Source organism: Lepisosteus platostomus, chromosome 3 (genome assembly GCF_059453375.1).
Source record: "Lepisosteus platostomus isolate fLepPlt1 chromosome 3, fLepPlt1.hap1, whole genome shotgun sequence".
NCBI lineage: Eukaryota > Metazoa > Chordata > Actinopteri > Semionotiformes > Lepisosteidae > Lepisosteus > Lepisosteus platostomus.
This window is the reverse complement of record NC_142613.1, coordinates 60054925-60081625: the sequence shown is the minus strand read 5'-3', so window position 1 is coordinate 60081625 and position 26701 is coordinate 60054925. Positions and strand designations below refer to the sequence as shown.

The window sequence follows — 26701 nt, the reverse complement described above, 5'->3', positions numbered from 1 at the left end:
CACTGCAGAGTATTAACCTACACTGGGGGGTTGGCTTGTTCTTGTTCTGCAGGAAGTGTTTTTTCTGATAACGTTCTCTGAGCATATTTGAAATTAAGAATCAGTCAGGATGTTCCCTTAATCCCACTGGTATTCTCTGAACTATTTGACTCAACATGCATTGTTGGAGTTCATACCCTGCGTGTCTTCCACAATGCCACTGTTTAAACACACAGTGGGAATGAAATGTGGGAATGAATGGGTTATCATTGGGACACCTAAAAATAGAACAACAACAATAACACAAATACCATAGTAAGTAAATCATTTTGAGGCTTTAAAGAACATAGAAGATTGACATTTAGTTTTAGTCAATGTTATTCTTGTGTAATCCTTGTGGGCCTCAAACATTGTATGAAGAGGGACACTAAGTGCTGGCAAAAGGCCCTGGAAGAGTAACTGATATGACATACATTATAAATGTACCAGAAGTATACTTGTACCACAAGAAAATAAAATAATTTAGCCCTTTTGAATGCTGGATGACGATCTCATGCTTTTCATATGTGTTTTGAAATTTAGTAAAGTTTCATCAGTAGTAATTATTTTTCTTAATACCCACTTAATTTCTAGGCATTCATTTTCATCATGCCAGGTCCTTCTGGTGAAAGTCATTATTACTCAGATCCAGTGATAACCAAAATGAAACTTTAACAGTAGCGGGATAAATCCCATTGCCATTCACCTGTCCACCAGTAATAATATGTGACCATTATGATATACACATTACAGTTATTTGATTATGCACTTTTTTATATTGCTACTTGCAGTACAGCATGTTATGGAGACAGATTGTCTGGTGAGGTGCTAATTATTTTCTGTAATATCATTCTTTTTTAGGAGTCTTGGAAATCTGTAATTAGCTGTAAAATCTATATATTCTTTGCTGCAGCTCAGGAGGACAATGTTTAAGACTAGACTCTCCATGTCATTGCTGTTTGCATTTACATTTTAGTGCTATTTTAGGTTAAATTTGTTGTTTAATGTTCTTGAACATCTGAATACTTGGTTGTATTTCTACAGAAATGTAGAAACAATTAACTAATGTTACTGGTTTTAGGAAGGCTGGACATGTTTCTTCTAGAAAGTTTTAGCATTGCATACCCCATTGTATGGAAATGCCCATGCGTATTGCATCTACAGCATGATTTAATGCCAACCATATGTTTTTATATATTTTTCTCTAAGTCTGTGTGTTTCTCTATGTTTTTTAGACATATATACTTAATAGGTACAAGCAATAGGTTTATTTCATGCTGAAAAGAGAAGAAAGAAAACACAAAGTTTTGGCTGTGGAGCCTTCTTTGGGTGTGAGGGCTCCACAGCCGAAACATTGTGTTTTCTTTCTTCTCTTTTCAGCATGAAATAAACCTATTGTTTGTTCCTTTGCAGCCTACGCATGCTGACGGAGCTACCCATCTGAACTACAGTACCTATATACTAAATGTGTGTTTAATGTGTTGGTTTTCATATGATATCCCAGCATGCACACACAGGACCAACAATACTGGCCCATAACTGGCAGCCAGTTTGTGCCCCACATGGATTTTCCCATTAGGGCCATTCTGGTCCCATGTAAATGGTCTAATGAAGGAAAGCATACTGCCCCAAGTCACTGGCTCTATGTCAGAGCGTAGGGAGTTTGGCCCCCATGTACTCTAGTTGCACAACAGTGAAGTCATTTGCCCAATGATTTGAGGCTTAAACTTAAAAACAATGCTTGCTGCCTATAACACAATGCCAGTCCTATGGTTGAAAAAGGCGGTGAATTTTTTATGGTTTGTGTCCATATACTAAGAAACATCTGCATGATTTGCACATATTTTTTATTTACAATAGCTGCAGGCTGCTTTGCTGCCATCTTGCTACTGATTTAATCCAGCCTTCTTCTCTGAATTTCATATACAAATACTTTATTCGATGACATTTATTTCCAACACACATAAAACAGTACTTAGTATACTTTCATCCATCCATTTTCTAAGCACTTTATCCAATAGAGGGTTGTGTGTGAGCTGGAGCCTAGTCCGACAAGCTACAGCCAGAAGGTGGGATACAATGGGATGTCGGTCAATCGCAGGGCAGACAGAAACACAGACGCTCACACTCCAGGGCCAATTTTCCCAGAAACCAATTAAACTACCAGTATGTCTTGTGACTATGGGAGGAAACCAGAGCACCCAGGAAAAACCCATGCAAACGCAGGGAGAATATACTGTACAAACTCACACAGACAGGGCTCAAAGTCCAGAATTGAACCCAGGACCCCAGTGCTGCGAGGGAGCAATGCTATCAAAGCTATCATGTCACCCTACTTTACTTTTAATGAGGAGTTTATAATAAATTCCAAATTATTTGAATTCCAAAAGCATGCAAGTGACATTAGAAAATTAGATTACCTCGGACAAAAAACAAGCCAGGATCCACTTATATAGTGTGGACCTGGTCACAGTGATACTGCACTTTACTGCAACGGCAATTTACAGCAACTTCTCCTGTGTGCTTTTTTGTGGCACAGTGTTTAGCTGTTGTCTAAAAAAACTAATCCCCTTAACCAGATAAATCCACACATGGATATTGAATTTCTCACAATTCTGAAAGATTTCTTCTGAAGGAAAACAAAAACAGCTGGTGTTCATTGTTATGTGCAGTACAGTTAAATGAAATGTATTTTATTGTTGTTTCTTTTTGAAAAGTTAATGTTCTCTGTGGAGTACAAGATATGAAAATACAGAAAAAAGCAAATACAAATGTTCTTTGTACCACTTCGCATTCTGTTTTTAAATAATTGTTTGCATACTGCACATGCATATCAGTTACATAAAATGTGACTAATTTCTCTTCATAACAGCTTTTCTTTTAAGTTACCTTAAAATGTTTTCAGCCTGCTTGCGCATTTCCTCTGTATTTCCCAAAGGTTTGACTGTATTTATACAAGCACAAAAAGAAAGAAAATGCAATGATTATGTTTATATACTTAATGGGAACTAAGCATACTGCATACATTCCACATTCCAATTAAAAAATCCACATTTATTCATTTACAGTATTTACAGAAACCCTGTTTAAGGATTTAAATGTCTTTTTTTTTGCCGTTTAGTTTCCCACAGGGCAGCATAGTGGTGCTTATTGCTACTGCCTTCCAGCTCTGAGGTCCTGGGCCTGTGGTGTGGAATCTGTATGTTCTCTCCAGGTGGGTATCTCTGGACTTTCCTTGTGTTTGTGTGCCCTGCGATGGACTAGTGTCCCATTACAGGTGTAGTGTTGAACTGCAATTTCTGAATTTGGCTCAGTCTTTGGTTTGCCATGATTCTTAGGGTGAATAAATGGCTCTTGGATAATGGATAGATGTGCGGTGATATAACAACTTGCACTCAATTCACAGAAACTTAACAGAAGATAATGCATCATACAATTTTACATCTGAAGATTTTTAATTAAGCAAGTACAGTACATATTAAAAAGTAAAATAATAGAAAAATAATGTAACAATCATTGATACGTATAACTTTGTTTGGTAGTGCTGTACTGTTATTCATTGAAGTGATACAAAATATATCAGTACCAATGATCAAATATTTTACAACGGTATTGTAGTGTATGTATGCACTGTAGTACAGTGATGATTGCTTTGTAACAGTCTCATTTCACATCATTAACAGACATTCTATCTTCTGATAAAGATCAGTAATACTTCAGACAATTTGTACTTTTGTATCTTAATATACTGTATGACTTAAGCAAAATATATTTTGTAAGTAGCTTTAAAACATGGTTTACATTTAAAGGGGACTTATTAAAAAAAGCTTTGCACCAGATTATTTTTCAATATTCGAGCTGAAATTGATCTCTAGCTACTTTTAACCCCCTCAAAAATAATTCAAAGTTGTATAAAACATTTCCCACACCTACCTCTTACTGAATTTCCAGTTCAAAACTTGCACATGTACAAAACGTTTTGATTATCTCCCTGATTATGAACTTCATTTTGTTTCAGTCAATAAAATTATTAAAAAACAGATTCATTTCTGAGTCTTTAGAATTAAAACAGCTTTTATCAATATGTAGCATTCTCTATATCCATGTGAGTGTCCCCACTGCTGTCAGGACTGATTGTGCTGTTACGTTTGACTATATAGGTAGTAACGTCTACTGTACCTATATAAGTGCTCTATATGAAAGTGAAATTTTCATTTTAGACACTAATGCTAAAATGTTTTTTTCATGTATACATAAACTCAAAGAGTATTCATATTCTATTGTTGGTCCATTTTGCTAGGTGCTGAATCTAAAAAAGGATGGTTTGAGTATTTATGTTGCATTGCACAAGATAAATCTAGTTCTATATTTTAAAGCTGGAAATCATCACTTTGGTATAAATGTTAAAGCATAAATGTTAGTAGGATTACAGTGCCAGATGGAAAAAATCCAGCTTTATGTATGAATTGAAGCAGAATAAAAATTGCCTAAATTTATGTACAGTATGTCCTGTACTATAAACCATACATTTTAGTCTGACATACTACTAGTCCAATGTACAATGTTTTCTCTTCCCATATGTTTGGTTGTACAGAGTCAATTTAACATTTCACTCGAAGGTGTCATGTTATTAATAATCCACAAGTTCAAGTTTAGTCATATCCCATGCAACTATCAGTAGCCAATATTTTTAATAAGTGAGTCATAGTTTAAATATGCATTTTATCTTCCAAGCTTGCATAAACATTACCAAAAATATATTAAGAAAATAACAGCTATTTACATTTTTGAGAATCTTGATTCAGAGGACTTTTAAATGGTGCATAGAACATACAGACTGATATTTACATATGTAATGAAGCTGTGGGCTGTAATTGCATTTATTTAAATTCGATTTTCTATTTATTTTGGTGTCATGTTTGAGGAAACTCCATAAAGATTTACAACTATCAATTTTTTAAGGTTTTGTTTTCAAATTATCTTGCCCTACAGGGCAAGGTGGTTACCTCACAGTACTCCTTTATTCATTTGGTCATAACCCACAATGTTACAGTAGGTGCTGTTAATGATTTTTCTTTCTTTTTCAATGTCAAGTGAGCCACTGAAATACATTCAAGAAATTAGTGTCAATCCCTGCTTTGTAAGCAATTTCCCCTAGCTTTGTTTGAGACTTTTTTTCCACAAGGTTTTATATCAGTGTCAAAAAGTACTGTGTCATCCGGTGGTTAAGTTGTGCAAAGACATTGTTATATTGTAGGATGCGGATTTAAAATGAGCTATGTGCTTACAGACTGTCTGGTGTTTAGTTTGGGGCACTAGTCATGCTTATATAACATTGCTTCATGCTTGAAGAGCAGTATTCTGATTTGCCAGCAGTGACGACAAGATTTATTCTCAGCTTCAAACAATATCAGAAACAGAGCAGAAAATGAGGATCGAGTCATTTTCCCACAGGACTATACTTTTCCTCTTGGTCCAGAATAATCTATTGTCACATTCAGAAATTCAGAGCAGGTTTTCACAACCGAGAGCTTTACACATTTTATTAGCATTTATAAGACCTCATTACATACTGAAAATGCAAATGGTCTTCTTTGAATGTAAAAGATTGGAACTGATGAGTACAACATTTTTTCTAATTGTTTGTTTGACTATCAGAAAAAAAAATAGGAACACTCAATGGCTACAGGACTAGAATAAACTTCTGGCAAACTGGTACAAAAATATGAGTAAAGAAATAGAACTGAGAAAAATGTAAGGCTTTTTGAAATGTATGATACACTAAAAATGATTTAGCATTTGCCTTTGTCTGTATTTTTGAAGGCAGCAGCAACAAATTAATTAATCCTTCTAGACTATCCCCTGAACACACAGTAGACTATGTACACAAATGGTTTGAGTTAGACCAATTCAAGTCTAAATACAGCTATCCTTAAAATGTTGCATCCCTTAAGACTTCCACCCAAATGAGGGGTTTTTAACAATCAATTTTTAGCATTAATAACAAATAACACAACTGTATTAAAGGGAATTAAGCAATAAAATGTTTTATATTGTGCCTGTATTGCAGCATTACAGTCCAAAGTTTGGCAAAAACTGGTTATATTCCTATGCTCGATTTCCTAATATCATTGAAGGCAAAAGAGGACTTAAATTAATTTGCACAAAATTATATAATAAACACACCACTTTATTGCTGTTTCCCTAAACAGTGTAAAATAGTCAGTGCTGTACAATTGCAGGGGTTGCAAACTATAGGATATAATCCAAAATTGCAGAGTAATAAACAGTACTTTATGATGAGAGGGCTGCACTCAGAGGAAGCCCAGCAACACTGTTCCTAATTCTGAAAAATGTTATTGTTTTATTGTTGCATTTGCTGTTGTCTTTTTTAATGTTATACACCTCAAAATCATTATTTTACTCCATAGGTTTGTATTCAATGCAGTTTTTGTGCTGGTAGCTTTCTTTTATTGGACATTGGATCTCTTATGCACTTTTTCCCATTTGGTGTGAACATTGTGATCTTATTATGTTTCTTATGCTTGTCCCAGTTATTTGAACTGCATTTTGAAGAAATATTCATCAGGCCAATGATGAATGATAACCTGTTTCAGTTTTTGAAGTTCAGCATCATCTCCTGCTTGGAATATTGCACAAGGTATACAAAGCCTTCCTATTTTTTAAAATATAATTACTTTGAAAAAATTGAATGGAAGAAGAAAATAACACTCTAAAGCCACAGAAATCTGAAAGAAAAACTGTGCAATTAAAAATATTCTGAGAAATAAAAACTTCTAATAAACCAATACCGTATGCATCGCCATAGAATATTTTCTGCTCTGCATATTTGGAAAAAATAAAATAAACATTTATTTTACAATATTAAAATGGATAAACAGGGACTATTAAATTCGATTTTGAAAAAGCTTAGAGCAAATCAAAAACGTCCTTGCGTTGTTTGCTTTATATGACAAACTGGTGCTTAAGTTTGTTAATGACCACAGCTTATGGCCCCATGTGTGCTGATGGAAGTTGTTAGAATATTAGTAAGGATACAAAAAACAGATCCATTGATCCTACTGGCAGGCCTGATGGTTGAAGGGAAAAAGTTAATCTCTTCTGTGAAGCTTGCTGGGGATGATGAGTCCATGTTTTGTTGCCAACTGATGATTTTGCAGTTTACCTAACTGCTCATCCAGGGGTACAGAGGTCGCTTTGATATCCTTTGAGGTTTCCATCTATAGTTTCAGTCTTGTCATCCCATTAAAACCTGCACTTTCAAGTGGAGGAGCTAAAAAAACAATCAATAAAGAACAAAAACAATTTTACAGTGTCCATTCAAACATGCAAAAGATATGAAAGTGTTTCTTCGGATACGTAAGGCACTAATATTATTCCTTATGTAAAAAAAAACTGCACTTGCATTCTGGCAAGATATAACAGCCCTATAATCAGAGCTAGGAATTCCTCTTTGCACTGCAGTCTCAGATTCATTAGCTGGTACAAGGCATAAAGTGATCCTTCAGCATTTCAAATACATTAGTAAATAAGTAAAAAAGCAAGGCCTGGATGACTCAAGCCAAATGAAAAGAGCCAAAAGCATCAGGTTTAGTTAAACTAAGATGTCAATTAATCCTTGTTCAGTCTGTGATAAGCGATTCATTTTTAGTTTTTCATTGCTTAATGTAAATGTAATAGATATCAACTTAATAAGGGAAGTTGCACAAGTCCTTTCATTTGACTACCGCATAGAATGCAGTTAGGTTTTGCCATACAACTGTTGTAATTCAGGTTTGAGTACTCTTTACAGGTGACAAACGAGAGACCAGGCCTTGTCACTTGAGATGCTCAATGACAGCGATCTCTCCACTGGCGCAGTTTGGACTAAGGCCATTTAGGTACAGGCTGCCATTCCTTGTGAGGGGGGGGAAGACATCTCTCTCCTTTTCATCAGTGAAGTTGACAGACAGAGTCCTCTTCCCAGCGGTCAGCTCCTGATTGGGATTGAGCCCAAGCTCTGCAGACAGTTTTCTCTTGATGGATGCGGCACGTTGGAACTTGTCGTAAATTTCCACACTCAGTCGCCTACGAGTCTCTTTAAACTCTGCAGAAACATTAGCTGTCCATTCTGCGGCATGAGCTCGGAATTCCCCTACCTGATGAAGAGGACAGAAGAAACAAAACTTACCAGAGAAACACATTCAACTATCAACCTGCTGTCTACACCTTCAAGACTAATGAATCAAGACTAACCATATCAACAGTGTGAAAGATTTTCTTTTTATCCAGGAATAAAATCAAGTAGAAAAGCAACATTTAAACACTATACTATTTTTGTCATGTTTTGTAATTATACTTTTGAAAAAAAGGACAATTTTGCAGATTCATGTCTTGCAAAGACATTGTGTTAAATTATACATACTGTTCTATTTTCTCACACTGCAAATAACCCTTGAAATAACAGTGTGTGATTTCTTATTTTTGTTCTTTTTTAGCAGCTGTTAATTCTAAAAACAGCATAATGACCTACACATTGTATAAATACTAAAATCTCATTTGTACTGTATAAGACTTGTAAGGCTTTGTTTTAAAGATTTCACTGTTTATTTCCATCCCCATACCTGTTATCTTTTACAATTGTACTATGTTTTTCTCAGACGTACTTACTGATCATATAATGATGTAATGACTCGAAGCACATGCATGTTATTTGGTTTAATCATACCAGAAACAATTAATTCCTGAGAACAAGATATTCCTGAGAATAGCTCCTGACAACTACAATATTCTGGCATATTCATTTCAATCAATTAACACTTAACAGAACAGATCATTTACTTTATTGGTTAAAGTAAAATAGTTCCAAGTGCAAAAGCGAATGGAATTATGGTGACCTACAAATACTGCTGGCTGACCAGGGTTGGACAGTCCTGTACTACAACTAAAGACATGCTACCAGGTTAGTTTTAAAGCACACAGAAATCTTCAGAAAGATCATTTACTGCTCTTTTTCCTGATTTCTTAGGCTCTCAGCCTTCCAATGATATTTATGTCCACTAACTGATGATCACTTCCTACTATATTTAAAAACAGCACCATTTGAAAATGGCATTTAATAAATGGCCTGGCCTTCTTATCCTTTCCTTTTAAGGAAAACATTAATGATATGCTAACCCTAAAAACCATTAACATTCAGAGACATACAGAATGATTAAATGATTCATGCATTTTATAACAATCATACTGACACCAGCTGAATTGCTTCAGTTGGATGAATTTTTTAATATGATTACGTTTTAAACACAAGAATAGTGATATCCATGTATATGGTGCCTTTCATCCCAGAACACTTTCAGTGGAATTATAATGGGCTGGCATGCTTTTGTCTAATAAATCAAGCATCTCTGAGCATTTGTGATCACAAGAGGCTTGCAGACCTGAACATGGATTTATAACATTATTTTCCAGGATCATTCAAACTCTGTTTAGGTTAATGAGAAGATAAGTGACATGGTCATTGCTACAATAGACGAACATCCTTGGCATTGAAATGGTTCAACACCTGATCTTGTGTGAAATTTAATTTGAAATGGACTTTGTATAAAACTGCTTGTAAATGATTTGTAAATCATAGTATCTCAGCTTTGCACATACAGTATAACTTATATTTAAACATAAAATATGTTTATATGTCAATATGTCATGTGCACTGTTTCTTTTGCTGGAGTAGGGTACCTATTATCCCACAATGAGAAAAAAAACAAGTGATGAAGATCTCCAAAATGAGCAGCCACAATACAGTATATAAGCAGATAAACAACAGATAAGCAATAGATAAGCAGAATTATGATGAAAATTATAATGAACTGGTTAACCTAGCTAGCAAGCCTTTGGAAAGTGAAAGGATGCAAATCTACGCAAACAAAGGCAAATCTACGCCACCTTTTACATGGACCATCAAGCACAAAATGTTTTTAAACTGTGTATCATGTTGATGTTTAAAACTATGCTGGACAATGCTCAAAGTTCTTCTAAATCGTGTGTGTTATCGTGTACATTTGTTCTCCTCTTTTCTGACTAAATTCTGAATACTAATTTCAGCTTTTAAAGTTGCTTTTAATGACTAATCTTGCATTCCATTTGTATTCCTTATGTTTTATGAATCAAATGTCCAATCGCACACTCGGTTTTGATAATATGAATCTGTTGGCAGAGTTACACCAAGGTTAAAAAGGAATATTTTTGTTGTATAATGCACTAGAAACATTTAAAATGTCCTGGGAATGTATTAAATTATGAATGAAAGCCTGTACAGTAACAGGTTATGTATGCTGAAAACACTGCTTTTATCTTTCGAAAATAGAACATAGACTTCACCATTAAACTTTCCTGAAATGCAAGTTTTGATGTAGAACATTAATGCTAACAGTCCCGTGTGAAGATTATATTTTGTTTAATGTACCAGAGATTTGTGTATTTAATAGACAGTAGATAACAACCTTTGAGTGTCATTTGGAATCCCCATTGATTGTTCTCATTTTTAAATAAAGTATTTATATTCAGAACACTCCTTTAATATTACTGTATTAGTAACAAAGGTAATATTAAAGTAGTAAACGCTAGGCAGTGCTGATAAAACCAACTGAATTTCAGGGAATTTTTATATGCTATTAGTCTGCTTAATATAAGAAGACAATGAAAGATATGATTAGATTAATGTCAAAAAGAAAAACCATGCTTTTCTTTTAAATGACCAACTATTTCATATGATGATACAACCAAAAGCATTTGTATTACAGACTGGAAAAGTTCACATTATTTTATTTACTGTATAAACCATTCAGTTGAGAAACCTATAGTAGTTTTCTAATTCTTTCTCTGATCAGTCTCAAGAACAATCCAGCACAATTTTCATTATAATTCTAGTATGAGTGAATTCCCTGAAATACCATTAGGAACATACACTAGTGCTGGCTGTTGGCACTTTGCCTGGATAGGAGCAAAGAGCTGAGCCTTCTCCCTAGGCGGATATGACTGCTGAAACAGGTTCATGGAATTGAAGGACTTAATGTAAATACCGTTGATTATCTGTATGCCAAATACAACTATATTGTCCTTGGTGGCACCACATTACTCCTGGTTGTATTCTTTTCACACCTAGGTCCTACAGTAGCTTCTATGACCTCCTCTGATGTCATGCTTCTGGTCCTAGTGCCCCTTTCCCTTAAGTCTTGTCACAGACCTTCACTCGCAGACTTGGAGCAAAGGGACATGAACAGCCACATCCCACACTAATCCGTTGTGGGTAAGAAGCAGTACAAATGCTCTCTTGGTTGTGCTTATTTGAGCTAGAACCACCTAACTCTGCTATTACCTTACTAGAGGCCTGACAAGGCAACAACTGTGTCTGCCTTTATTTGAGAGCCTCCTCCAGCTCCTCGCTGTATCACTATCTCAGAGTTCCCAGCTCACACTAGTAACACGTTAGCAGCTACTGGCTCACCTCACCTTTGGCCAGCCTACCCTTCAAATTTGTGTCAGTTTACAACCATTGTGCCTCAACCCTGTGCTACCAGGCTGCGTCTCACACACTTATTGAACACCATGAATCACACTGGCAGCACCGGCTCAGGTTCCACTAGTCTGCCTCTCCTAGTCAGCCCTGGCCTTTATGTGGGTTCCAACAATCTGCCTTTTACAGTCTTTAAACATACTAGTAGCAACTGCTGATGCCCAGCCAATATTATCTGACTCTCCGTCCACATCGACTTCAAGTCGATCATGGCCATATTCACTATCGGCTGTAGAAGCTGCCAGAGCACCTCAACCAAACAAATCTGTTCTTCGGCTTCCCATCAGCATACAGCCACCAGTGCCTCAATTTGCAGCCGCTGGCACACCCCTCAAGCCATAACACTGCAACACAACACACTCACACAATATAGACAAATCCCCTCTGGGTTCCTAGGTCTCAAGTTGCTCCTCTTCCGGGGAACTTGTCCAGTCTTCTGTCTTCCACACAGCACTCATTCCACAGTTGAAAGATCACACATTTTCTTTTCACTGATTGTCAATACTATGAAAATTGAGTTTTAAAGCTGCCTCAGGAATAGAAGCTAACAAAACTGGTCCAGATTAATTGATGATTTGAAACATCTTATCCAATATATTCCATATATTCGTAAAGGACATTTCAGATCCACAGATTCTTTCTGGTGTTTAGCTCTTATCCCTAAAAAGAGTTGTACTTGATAATTCAGCACTACTGGCACCTCATTCTATTACTTTCCTTCATGTTTTATAGACAGGTTCTCTCCCCTCTAGTTTTTAAAATTTAAACTTGGGGACACTTGTTTTCATTGACTTCTCTCTAACTTACATCTTTACTAATAACTAAAGTGACACTGGTCCTCCAGTTATACAGTATACTGTAGCAAGTTTTAGTCTTTTGTTGTGTTATGTGAGCACTTAATCACATTTTAAATTGCCTAGGATTTTTAGAAAATTTGTGGTAATGTTTGGAAATTCAAAAACACAGGACAAATGCTGAAAACCCCTGATATGTTTTATAATCATTAAAGAATATGTGCCATGGTACCTTTCATAATCAAGTTTAGTGTATTAACTAAAATTAAATGAACAAGATTATTTTAATAGCTTTAGATGTTAGTCACATAGATATAACATCTGGAGGGAGAAGCCACATAGGAAGTGATGTTGTAAGAAACATATATTTCAGGTGTCCAAAACATGTGTTTTCAGTTTTGTATTAGCTCTTATGAGTTAATTGTGCAAAACTATTGTGAAGTATTTCTGTAGCTCCTGTATACATTACATTTTTACACATACACTAGATCAAAAAACGGGAAATCTTGTCACTCTACTACAACATTGTTTTGGAAATAACATAAAAAGCTCACATTATTACAAAGATTATTGTTTGAAGAAGTATCCTCATAAATACATCCTCATAAGTAGAAACAACCATTCTCATATCCATAACATATCCTGATTTAAACATTCTATTGTGTTGTTTTGTTGAAAAATGAACTAAAATGATGATATACAGTACAGTAAGAATCTTAAAACATTACATTTTTTATTGTATGAAGTTTGACATCTCTAAGATGGAGTGCATTATTTAGCTCAAAATCTCAAGTTTGTCAAGAATCTCACAAAATATACGGTTATTTTTCTATTTTTGTTTGTTACTACATCATACAAAGAAGAGTGACATACCTCCTCTTTTGTTTTCTTGGATATAACACGAAGCCAGTCTCCAATCATGCTCAGGACTGCAGCAAAGTAGGCGAGGCCAACCAAGATCCAGAACCACACAACTGGTTTATAGTAGTCCTGGTACTCTATTTCTGAGCCACCTAGACCATGAAAAGGCAAGAGTTTTATCTTAGCTAAACTGAAACTCCATTTCTGGGGCTGTCTGAGGTATACGTTCTTCATCTAAAACAGATTATTACTCATATAGTGTTCATTTTCATCAATGTTACCTCAGAATTGGTAATCTCCTCCTTTCATTTAGTTTTTTTTGTTGTTTTGGTAACTGCTTTATTTTCCAGTTCTCTTCTTATACATGTACAGAACATTTCATGAGCGATAATCCATGTGTCACCAGCACTGACGATGGAAAACCTGAGGTGCCTATTCTTTTATGGTGATGATTTAACAGATGTTTGAGAGGAGTTCAAATTCTGATGTTGCTCTGCATACATCTTTTCTCGCACCCCTCCCTGCTTCCCAACTTCACTGTTGAAGCAGCTCCCTGGCTCATTCCTTTTAAGTGACAGGGTTGTGACAGCACGGATCTCCGGCCAGTGCTATAATTTCCTCAGCCAAGGTCATTATTAAGCTCAATATCCCTTTATTTTCTTCATGGTTATTAGAATTTGTTCAAACTACTGAAACAATACTTTGTTGAACTGATGTTTTCCACATTTTCATAAGTAACTGGTGAGGCAATCATAACTAAAAACTAAATATTTAAAATTTCAATATATACTCCAAATACTGAAATACACATTTATTTTCCAAAACCTTGCACAACATTAATTTTCAATAGTATACACTGTATGCCTCCCTCCACCCCTTAAAAGAAAGATAAAAAAGGCAAGTGGGTAGGATTGTTTCTGGTCTTCCCAGTATCATTTAACAACAATAATTTCATGTTTGATAAAAAATGAAAACTGAACCTTCACACATTTCAAGCAGTATTATTTTCAGCCAAGGGTATAGCAAGATATAAAAAAGAAGTGGATTACCAGCAACATCAGTGTGATAAAAAGTTGTATTGCTAATATAAAATCAACTTAACAGTTTTTTTCTTGCTTGGTCCATGATACATATTCCTACAGCACTTTATTTTTGCTGTGACTTGACAGAATGTACAGTACCTGAATACATTAACATGGATCTGGTATAAACACACGGGTAAGTGGACATTGGGTTTGCAGAAGTTTCCTGAATATCATGTGAAAATGTGAATTTTCCACAAAGATGCCAAGGCCATTTACACAAGGTCTATTCACCTGAGAAAAACTACTGGTCTACTAGTCTGTTTACCTGCTCATGTATTGTTTACCTAGGGAAATCAGAGATATTCCCTCTTTAATTATGTAAGTACACTGTAAGTTAAAAGATTAATTTTTTTGTTCAAATATTTGACAGGTGTCTCAGTTACACAGGTTGATAAATTATGCTTTTGTTTATTCATAAATACCTAGAGACAGCTTAGTGTGACAACCCAATGAAGCTGGAAATGTTATACTGTAGATACAATAACAGCTTGCTTAATGTTTTTAAGAGGAACAATTTATTATATACAGTATCAACCTTATTAGTCTATAATAAAGACAAGAGCCTTGATTATAAAATCAAAAGTTTATTATTCTCTACTTCTGCATTATATATAAAGAGGTTTAGATGGAAAAATATTCTCTTTAATTTAAATTTATTTTTTGTCATACAAATTATTTGTTAAAACTAAGCAACTTTATGGAAATTTAATTTGAACTTAAACCATAATTTGCTTGTTTAGCTCATTTGCTTTGGCTTTTAGAGGATGCACAACTTCTCTTGTTTGACCAAACTTGAGTTTCTTGACATATTTTTCCTAAGGTCTCTAATGTTTCAAGATTGTTTTTTATAGAAACAATGCTGGAGAGTAATTTTAATCAGGCACTCTCTTCTAAATGTAACGTCATCACTGAAATAAAGGAAATATGTACAATAATGACTAATTGACTATGCCTGAGAGGGGAAAAATGAAAAAAAAAAAAACTGTCATGTCCTAAGAAGTTATCACATTCATTTTTAATAACTACATTTCAACCTTGTGAAAATAATTTACATTATAATTTTGCTCATTTTCTCATTTTTTGTAATGTAAAGAACGTACCTATGAAATGTCAATATAATCAACGGAGATACAGTACCTTAGAAAGATGAGCTTGTCAAAAGCAGCACATTCCAACTAATTAGTACTTTTTGAGTAAGAAGCACAACAGAAGGTGACTGGATTCATTCTAAATGATCAATCTAGCATAGATTGTGAATATGTACTTGTACTTCACAATTGAAGTACTTGGTTCAGACTGTAAATTCTTAGACCAGGTGTGACAGTATCAAAAAAGATCTCCAAAATTACTAAGGCACTCTGACATTGCACACAATTGATAAAGCATTGTGTACTGAACCCTTTAGTGTGCTGAAATACTTCCCCACCAGAAACTCTGAAGTTTTTTTACAGTAGCATTTATGAAGAATAATGGACTGTATAAAGGAGACTGGCATATCCTACAGTAACACCTGAATTAATAAATGTTTTCCATGGAGCAGTAGAATTTTGTACACAAATGGGCCCATGGGAAATATATTTCCACAGACAATGACAGTACCCTCCAGAGCATACTGTACTATCTTTTAGGTAGCCCAAAAGATGAATGGTAAATGAATTGAACTGCCAGGGTAGAAAATTGTCAGCAAACCAGCCAGTTTTCTGTCATTCAAAATGGATAATAACATACTGTATAAGAAAGTACTTACAAACAAGAAGAGGACATTTTACCTATAATTCCCATAGCTTTTTCTTGGTTGCTAGTAGCTTGATCCAAGTTTTCAACTGGTACTTTTTTAAAGAATAAGCTTCAATTACTGTAGGTGGTTCCTACAGCCTTGTGCAGATATCAGTCTTTGTGTGAAGAACATTTATCGTACACTTTTTTCTACCTTTAATTGTGCTGAAGTTAGGTCCTTGATTAATTTCTGAGTACAAGGTAATAAACTAGATTCACTGTGATTCACTGTCAATTTTGAATAGTTGTTTTAAGTCCCTTTTTGTATTTAGCCACCTCTTCTCTTTTGTTATGACATTCCCATTTAAATCTGGAGATACTTTAGTTTTGCTTTGAACACTTCCTAGCTTAACAAATCCCTTTTTGTAGTGTGGAAATGAATGTACTAATGCTTAGTAGCAGTATACAAGACAATTAAGACATTTCAAAAGATGTTGACTCACTCACTATGTGGAAACCCAGAAACACCTGTGAAAGTCAGACAAACTGCAGTGAAAGCTGCACAGAAGAGTCCTTATTTAGAAGACAGCATGTGATAAGCTACCCATGTTGTCAAAACTGACAACCTGGAGTCTCTCAAGCAATAGCTGTTGGAGACCCCCAGATAAATTATTTGGTTGCCATAGTATGGGTGCCGTATACTGTATACTTCTGAAAGTTTTTATGTTCTTCTAATTTTCTGTAAAAATCTAATTCTTTATATGCTTTCATGATTTTAACTTTATCAGTTTAGAGTATATTATGGAGATTCTAAGAATAAAGTTCTATTTGAACATGTCATGATTGCAAGCTCAAGCAGCAACAATATGGGGAAAGTTTGCCAAGGGAACAATCATTTTGCAAGGTACTGTAATTGGCAGTCTGTTTTTCATGGGACCACCTTACTTCATAAGCTTTATTTAATACAGCAAGCACATAAAAATTGCATTGCTGAAACTGCTCCTTTAAAGTAGTGTGGACTAAGACACAGCTGAATCAAATTGTTTATTTCTTTTTTTAGCATTTGATTTCCCAAAACAGCAAAACATGCTTTCACTAAAATTATATACTTACCTGCAACAAAATCTCCAAATCCAATTGTCGTTAAGGTGATGACAACAAAATAAATGGACTCTAGAGCACTCCAGCCCTCTATGTGTTTAAATATAATTGCAGGGATGGCTACAAACAGGAGGCAACCGAAGAGGATAAACAACACTGTGGATGTCACTCGTATTTTGGTCTGGCTCACATTCCATTTCTGGAAAACAAAACAAAATTATGTTAGGGCAGGGCTCACAGTACTTTTTGGCTTAGGTGTTATCTAAGTCTATCAAGAGAAAACATTGTGCACACTTCATCCCTATAATCTAATATTGTTTACTATATATATGGTGTATCTATCTGGGCTGCTGGGGGCAACGGTGACATAGCTAGCTCATTGGATATTTAACATGAGTCTAATACCGAAGATACCAAGTATCCAAATATACCCTGATATTTCTTTAGAGAGCAAGGGGTTAATTAGACAGTAATGACAAGCCCCCCATCATTTATTTTATTCTTTAATATTAAGAAAATAATACTGGAAGCACAAATGTTTACATGATATTTACGTAGTTGCATTTCCGGGTTGAACTTGGTTTCAAAGGTTTTGCACTTTGGTAGAAATGACCAATCTATTACAATTCAGAATAATCTAAACAAAGCAGTTTCACAGCTTTCAAACATGTGTCATTGTCATGAAGTACAACAGTAAAGCAATGCACTAGTAAGGCTGTTACAGAGTATGTTAGCTGAAAGCAAAATTATGTCTACAAATTTTCTGGCTTTATTAGTATGCAAACTATAAAGCACCTAGAAAAAGCTCTGTTATGAAATACTGCAGTAAGGCAATGCAGCAGTTTCAAAATGTCTCCACTGAGAATCACAAGAAAGTTATTACTCCATTTACACATGTATATTTGTAGAAAAATATCCCCATTTTGGATCTTGATTAAACGTATATGGAGATATTTTGATTAATTTATCACTATAAAATTATGAATGAAGACTTTGTACCAAGTGGTAAAGTACTCTATAATAGTACAGTGTGAAAAAAAATCAAAACACAGGTGCCCTTCTGTTAACAGATCTTGGCAAAAATGTTAAATGTTATTTTATTTTTGAAAGAATGGTGTCAGTAAACCCATTTGAGGTTTATAAAATAAAGTTGCAGTGTAACTATCACTTTCATTATTATATTAATTAATAATGCAATTGAATTTGGTACAGCACATTACTGAAATCAGTTAGATTACCTCTAAGCAATTTTTATAACTTTTATTGCAAGTGCGTTGCAACATTTTCATATCTCCTTTTACTGAAATTGAAAACATACATGTAGTAGCTTTTCATTTCTCTCCTGGTCAACATTTTGAAAAAGATATCTCTTTTGCACAGTTAGTAAAACAGATTCCACAGGTACAACTACGTTTTAATTCTTTTTGTATACCACTATAGCTACAGTATCATCAGTATAGGAAATGTAATATCCCAGTCAGACACCAGCAAAATAGAGCAGTTTATTTTCTTAGGCGCTCAGTTAAGCATTCTGTAGAAATGTTTCTCACTAAAAGCATTGCAAACAATTTCTGTTCTGTGGGCAAAGCCACATTACAGGTATAAATTATGTATAAATGAAGGATAAAGATGTCATTGTGTTACCGAAAACAAGTAATTCTTGCACATTTTCTGTGTGACTGGCATCCATCTATTCAAACCTAACTCTTGCTGGTCATCATGATTTTCATATTAATGAAGACACAAATAATTCTCACACATTTGCTTTGCTCCTTACACCCACTCCATAACAACCATAACTGCCACATTGCTTTACTACAGTATTTCACGACAATGGAACATGCTTGCAAGTTGTGAACAGTGCTGCTAGTTCTAATATGTTTTTTATTTTCCATAGTATTTTATTTATAAACCCTGCAATAAGAAAGGATTTGTTACAGCCTAAGGTAGGGTTTCTTTTCCATGAAACAGCACAAGCCACAGTACTGGTAATCTGTAGTGATCCTGTAAGCACAATTTTTATTACTCAGTTATCATCATTACAGTCATTCTAGCTCCAATAATGCACAGAATGTTCCACACGACTGCTGTTTCTCTTTTCAGTTGCATCATATCCAAGACATCAATTGCCTGTAAACTTACAGCACGAAAATCAAATGCACAGTTTACACTGGGAGGTTAATGCTTTTTGGCTGCCATAGAATTGGAATACGATTCCTTTATAGCCAAATCTTAATTCAGTTTCTGTATAAAGATCTCTGCTTCCTTTTCAACAACAGCACTAGGACGCAAACATGCTGCAGAGATGCAATAAAGATCTTCCACTCCTACAGTACATGAAGTCCAACATTTGAGCCAGGCTAATACAATCCATTACTCATGGAGTATTGTACACAGTGTTGGGTAAAGTTCCTTTTTAAAAAGTAATTAATTACTGTACTTCTGGGGAACGTTTTAGGAAATTGCTATATATGTAGAAAATGGTATACATCAACCAACCAGAAAAAAACAAAGGAGACTGAAATATATGTGATTTTTACTATTGTAATATGTGAATCAGATTCACGTTGTTCTTGTCTGTGTCTATTTTTTTTCAAGCTAATAAAATGGACACATACAGTTCTCGCCAACATCATCATGTTGCTGGGATATCAGGTAAAAAAGCATGAAGGAATAATTACTTCCCCCCACACAATAGCTCTTATTAGGAAAGAGTCTTTTATATTATAATATTACACTATTAATTTGGCAGAAACTTTTACCTAAAGCAATTGACATTTTTATCCATTTATGCAGCTAAGCATTTTGCAAAAGCAGAGCAAAGTACTGTACCTCACTCAAGGGTACTACAGCAGTGCTCCCCTTAGGATTTTAACCCAATGGAATAATATTAATATCTACTACAATAACTACTCCACACTGCAGTTTTCGAACCAAGGAGTTCATCCAAACAATGTCAGACAACTCGCAGACCAATGTTTAATCACAAAGATAAAAATGATAATGTGGGGGATATGATTTTAATGTCAAATTATTTAAATATTTGATTATGGTGTTCATTAGGTCTTGGTCCAAACTAAAGTTGACTATAATCTTAATTAGGATGATACTGCTCGAAAGCAACTGTTTGATGCAGTCTTTAAGAAAGCTCCTTGTGATCAGAACACTGGTTTGAGAATTGTTTAATATTCTTACAATACATTATAATACTTCAGTATAATATAATTATAGTTATTACATACTATATGAAGGAAATTATCATATTTTAATTTCTATTTTATCCACAAGAAATGCATTTTATTTTTCCAGGTAACCATACTCGATGTCACTTTGCAAGAAAGTAGCTAGGATGGAAGTGCCTCTGTGACATACAGTATTGTAAAACACACACCATTTTCTTACGTTATACCTTTTATTGCATCACATGAGGAAGAAGAAATTTTGACATCTACATGTACAGTATATATGGGTTTTCAATCTCAGCTCCTGCTGGGCCTAGTGTTTTCTGTTTTTTCTTGCACCCAAACTCTTAGATACATAGTTGGCCATAATAATAAGTGTATAACTGTAATACTTCTAAATAGACACAGAGGTACAGTATACCGTATATACACTACAGTATAATTAATTAAGTGTATGTTATGAATAATCAGCTGTAAATGTGTGAATAAGAAAATAATTAGTTTTTGACTATTCAGGTTGGTATAAAAACCCAGTAGACACTTGGCCTTCCAGAGTGAGTCTGAAATCTCTTTTTTAAATGATGTAAGAATGAGTACATGCCATTTAAACATTTTCAGCTGCTTCTACACCCATCTGTAAGTTATTTATCGTTTTTCAAAAAGAAACACAATAAAACAAGATTTCTCAAAATAAAAACTACAAAAAGTACAAAAAGGGATACCTCCACCTCTCAACTCTTCTTGCTACTTGCTACTGGTGTCCCTACTCTACCAAACATGTGCTGCAAAACTAAACTCCTGGCTGTGAGTCTGACACAATTTATATACTGTATCACCAGTATACCATGTGAAATTCCCCGATTACAATTGTACGATCACACATACAAATGGACTACTGAAAACAAGTGTAAACTAGTCATAAAAACCTTTGGGTCCAACTTCAATGGAAGCTTTTCTGCCACTGTGTCTAACACAACTTTCTGTTCCACACTCCATTGCACATTAGTGACAGATCTTGACTTGCAGCTCAGGCCAATAAGTTTGAGCAAAATGTTTAGTAAAGTCTCTTTGCTAAACATTGAATCAGAACAGCATGAATAATATCACATTTTGCTGACTTAAAACAGCAGGTATACTTTGCATTGAATAGGTAAACGATATTTGATCATTATTAAGGACCCTTTGAAGGACTAGGCAGTGTTGACAAATTCCCATTAAGAAATAAATATCTGGTAGGTCTAAAAAAATACATCTGTTGCATTTTGTGTGGTATATTTGTTTAATTAGTCATTCATACTGTATGTGGCAGCTGTAAAAATGTGCTGTAGTACTAGTTGCTAGTTGAGGGAACCTCTGAGTCACAAAATTCTTGGCTTTAATAGGGGAAAGGAAAGTGTAGAAATGCAAAGACTGAAAACATTTTCTGTTTGTCTCAATAGACAATATCTATCAATATACTTGAGGAATACAGAAAAACTAAAAAGTTCTAACTTTGTTCTGTTTCAAAGGTAACTGAGAACAGTGATTTTACAGTTGTGATTTGCTGTCTCAAGAGTCAGGTTTAAAAGCTGTAACATACGGATGTATTTCTCTTTTTCCCACTGAGACTCCTTTGTAAACTACACAGCATATCTAATGAGAAGGTATGCTAGAAAGAAAAAGAAATAAACACAGAAATAAAAAAAAAACATATTTGAATTCCACAGATGACTAACATCTATGAAACAAATTTAATTAGCAAGAAAACATACATTTTGTATATAATTATACCAACAAAAAAAATCACATTGAGAGGGGATAGTAGATGGTGATATGGAACACAGCAGGAAAGCAAATGGGCACACAGGACCAGTTAAATAAAACCCCTTTAGAAAAAGGTTTTGAGTCTAGATCTGAAAGAGCTCAGGGAAGGTGGCTCTCCGATATCCTTGAGGATGACTTGAGATACAGACAGGAGACCAGATTTAGATGAGCGACGGTTGCGAGGCGAGGAGTAGGATGACAGCCACTCAGACAGGTACTGAGGTGCCAAGCCATGCAGAGCCTTATAGGTGAGCATGAGGATTTTAAAGTCCACATGGAATTTGACAGGAAGCCAGTGCAAGGACTCCAGGAAAGGAGTAATGTGGTCACTGTAGACCTGGTCAGGCCTCTACACGCCAAATTCTGGATACTGTAGTTTGTTCAATGGGAATTTCGATACAGTACCTCACCGAGTAGGGCAAGTCAATTTGTGAAAAGACAAAAGTGTCAACCTGCTTTTCAGCAACAGTAAGTGTCAACATAGGATGAAGTCTGGTGATTTTTCTGAAGTGGAAGAATGATGTTTTCACATGTTGCACATGTGGGCCAAACGTCAAAGCTGGATCAAATATCACACCCAAGTTCTTCCATTTTGATTGAAACTGAAGTACAGTACCATCCACAGATAGGGTTACTGCACTGGTTTTACATAGTTGATGTGGCACGCTGAGAAACATTACTTCTTGTCTTGTCACAGTTTAGATAAAGGAAATTGTGAGTCACCCATGTTTTTAGGTTACAGATACAATCAGAGAAAGCAGAGATAGTGACTTAATTGTCAGGTTTAGTATGGACATACAGTAGATTTGAGTATCATCAGCAAATAAATGATCATTTAGACCATGTGATCTTAATAGCTGACCAAGCGGTAACATGAAACAAAGTAGGGCGCCAATATTGAACCCTAAGGAGCACCAGACTTAATGGAAAATTGAATAATAGAAACATTGGAAGACTTAAACCTATTTGACTTACTTGGCTATTTAGGACCAGGGCTGGAAATACCTGGTTTGAATATGTAAGAAGAAAACAACTTTTATAGAATGTGAAACTCCCACTCTTGGCATCCGATTTTCTTCCAACAAAATAAATAAGGCACAACAAAAACTCAGTTTAGCTAATAAAAAAGTAAGTAAATAAGTAAATAAGCAATTGCACATACTGTATACAGAACATGTAACTTTACATGGCTTATGCTGTGTTTCTAAAATGAAGCATATTTGTGCATTTTGCAAATAAGAGCTACAGTAAATAAGAGTATGTTTTTGTATTAAAGTGTTATTTCTGGTACTAAAAGAACCTAGTCCAGTGTTACATTAATATTTTTTAGCTCAATAGTCCAGTATATTAAGAAAAGTTTAGAGAAGTTTTTTTATTATTTTTGTTTGCTCATCAGCTTTATGTTACTGTATTACAGTAAATACTTTTTCTAAAGTTTATGTACTGTATGTGTCTTGCATGCAATTTATTACTTTGTGTAACTAATCAATAGAACAATTTATGAAGAATTCAAGTTTAATTTCTGTGTCCTGTTTTAGGAAATAAAAAACAAGTTAATTAATTAATGGAATTTATAATTTATAAGAAGTTAAACTCAGTATTTAATGACATAGTACAATTAATGTTATTTGTAATAGATTACATTTAGTGTCCCCTTTACTGAACGGATTCCTATAAGGATACACTTTTAGGCAACTTCTTTTCAAGCTGCTGTAAATTCCTGCTTCTGGACATTGACATGTGTCACAACCAGCTCATAACCCACACATTACATCAGAAAGACACCTAAAGTGTTTCAGACATCTTTACTCATCAATTTCTGTGGGAGCTGTGCCACTAATATAATTACTCATGTGACATGTGTGACATTTGTTTGAACAGTCTGGAATTGCACATTTTTCGTCAAAACTGGAGTTTATTGTCCACAACAGATTCCAACTTCAGACCTGACTTGTGCCAACAAAATCAAAGCAAACACATCATTTAAAATGGCAAACTGTTTCATTACTCAATTTTTTCAGATGTTGCCGTAATATACAATAAACAATATCAATTTTAGATCTAGAGAAAACTGCTTTTAAAAACATTCCATTTCAAGCCAGAAATGTGTTTTGAAATAATGCTACTGCATATGTGAATTCCAAAGTAAATATTCACGTTGAAAAAAATAATTTTAGATGGAAAATCATACAATGGATATGTAAAATTAAGGCTCCACCGCCAAAGTGTTGTGTTTTCTTTTTTCTCTTTTCAGCATGGAATAAACCTATTATTCGTTCCTTTGCAGCCTACGCATGCTGATGCAGCTGCCCGGCTGAACTACGTAAAATTAACGTACAGTAGCTTCATGTTAATGGGCATGCTAATGCCATAAAATAAATGTATTCTCAAGGAACTGTCATACAGTATGACACTGCATTTTTATTCCAACCCAGATTGTTTCAGTTTCAGCAGACAGTATGTAAAATACATGTAATGAAAAGCTATAACAGGCCATTTTTTAAAATAATAAGGAGGTCTTTCTGAGATTACTCATATATTCAGGTGGGTAGCTGTGTTAGCATGCGTAGGCTGCAAAGGAACAAGTAATAGGATTATTCCTATAAACACACCCAGCACACTCGAAGAAGGCTCCACAGCCGAAACTTTGTGTTTTCTTTCTTCTCTTTTCAGCATAGAATAAACCTATTACTTGTTCCTTTACAAAAAAGTGATCCTTTCATTAACATGCTTTACTTATTGTCTCCTTTTACATATGACTTTGGTTTTGTTAGACTTTACTGAGGTGCCACAACACTCAATAACATTGGCTCAATGTTTAAAAAAAAAGGCAAGCTAAGACACAAGCACGATTTTCAGAATGCTCAATAAATTACGACAATATTCGATACTCACAACAAACATCTTTTCTACTTTGGCTATTCCTTTTCCAAAAATGGTCCCCAGCTGATCTCCAACTCCAGCCAACAGAAAACCAAAGAGTGGGATTCCCAACAAGGCGTAGATGATGCAGAATATCCTCCCACCCTCAGTATGTGGTGAGATATTTCCAAAGCCTGAGACAAGAAGAATATGATCTGTATTGAGCAGGGTAAATGAACAGTTAAGCACCAAAACTTTACAAGTAAGCTCCCCCTCCCTAGATACTGTATATATTGTACAACTTCATCTTCCGTTTCAATCACCAGCTGAATTCTCTAGTGCACATAAACTCATCTTATAGTCTGACAGAGTCCATTTATGTTTGTTGCTTTGGTTTGAAGCTGTAATGTCCTTGGCATATCAAAGTGCCTTTCACAGTGGCAGATATAAAAGAATGAAACACTCCACTGCAAGAATATAAATTTTTAGAAAAGTGAGGAGGTGCTGTTAGCATTGCTGCCTCACAGTCTTGGGTTTTGGGTTTATGTTTGGACAGAGGCATCTTCTATATGGATTGTGCATTTAGTGCTTGGGTTAGGGTTTGGTTTAGATTCAGTCTCTAGACTGGTGTGTGTACACCCTGCAATGGACTAGTGTCTGTAGTCTCACCTTGTGCTTGATGCTTCCAGGATAGGCTCCAGATTACCAATAATTTTACCTGGAATAAGAGGCTCTCTGGAAACAGATTTCTGAATAAATATAATAGCATGTGATTTGTTGTGTAAATCCCTTCCATGAAGATTTCCCTCAATTACAATACAGATACCTGGTGGAAATGACCAATTTCAATCACAAAGGCTACCAAAGACTCAAAATAAAAAGAAAAAAACCCTTGAAAAATCTTGAAAAATAAAATTATGCGTATTAACAAAGAATCACTTTCAAGTTGACTAATTGTTTTTCAGCCTGCAACGACCACTCTCTTCTAAAAAGAAGAGAATGGTCGTTGCACGCTGAAAAACAATACTCAAATATAACAATACTCAATACTAAAAAGTCATGCTTATTATCAAAGATGGTGATAATCCTAAAGGTGCTGGATTCTGTCATTACATTCACAAAAAGGTTTTGTTCTCAAAGACTCATTACACACAGCACGTTGGACAGGGTACTGTATATAGCTTTTGTACTAAGATTATTGTTTTGAAAAGGAATTCAAAAGTGTCTGTGGCAGAGGAGAAAAATAAGGAGCTCTAGATCATGTAATGATGTAAGGGGCAAGGTAATCATAAGGGCATATTATGGGGCCCAGGAAATGGAACAATGTATACTGTACCCCAATAGCTTTGCCATGATATTTGTAGTTCTACTGTAGGTTAAAGCCTAAAAGCATGAACTACAAATTCTAGGAAGCTATGAAGAAATTGAGTGCCAGCTGACAGTTTAACTGGGTTAATTGTTCACAGCTGTTTTCCACTGTGCCTGGAGTTTGTGTATCAAAGGTCAAACGCAGCTCCAGGTCTATTGTTTGGAGACGATTCATAGTTTGTTGGAGATTTGCTAGAAAAGAAAGACTATTTTAAAGCACTCAGTTGGAGACAATTTGTAATTTATGTGAAACGCAGAAATGAAATTTTTTAGAAAGTATTGTTTTAGTTAAACTGGGATAGGGGACTATTATTCTCAATTCTATTAGAACCTGGA

At 35.0% G+C, this 26701-nt stretch overlaps 1 protein-coding gene across 2 annotated transcripts in view; it reads right to left on the bottom strand.

Annotated features, from left to right (window-relative positions):
• Positions 1-1935: 1935 nt before the first annotated feature.
• kcnk2a (potassium channel, subfamily K, member 2a) overlaps positions 1936-26701 on the bottom strand; it is a 52402-nt gene continuing 27636 nt past the window's right edge. For both annotated transcript variants that reach the window (XM_088626235.1, XM_088626236.1), the window contains exons 4-7: positions 25031-25191; positions 17163-17349; positions 13261-13400; positions 1936-8177 (exon numbers count right to left, since the gene is read on the bottom strand). In XM_088626235.1, coding sequence (XP_088482361.1) covers positions 7857-8177; positions 13261-13400; positions 17163-17349; positions 25031-25191 — 809 coding nt within the window. In that variant the 3' untranslated portion in view covers positions 1936-7856. The remainder of the gene's footprint in view (positions 8178-13260; positions 13401-17162; positions 17350-25030; positions 25192-26701) is intronic.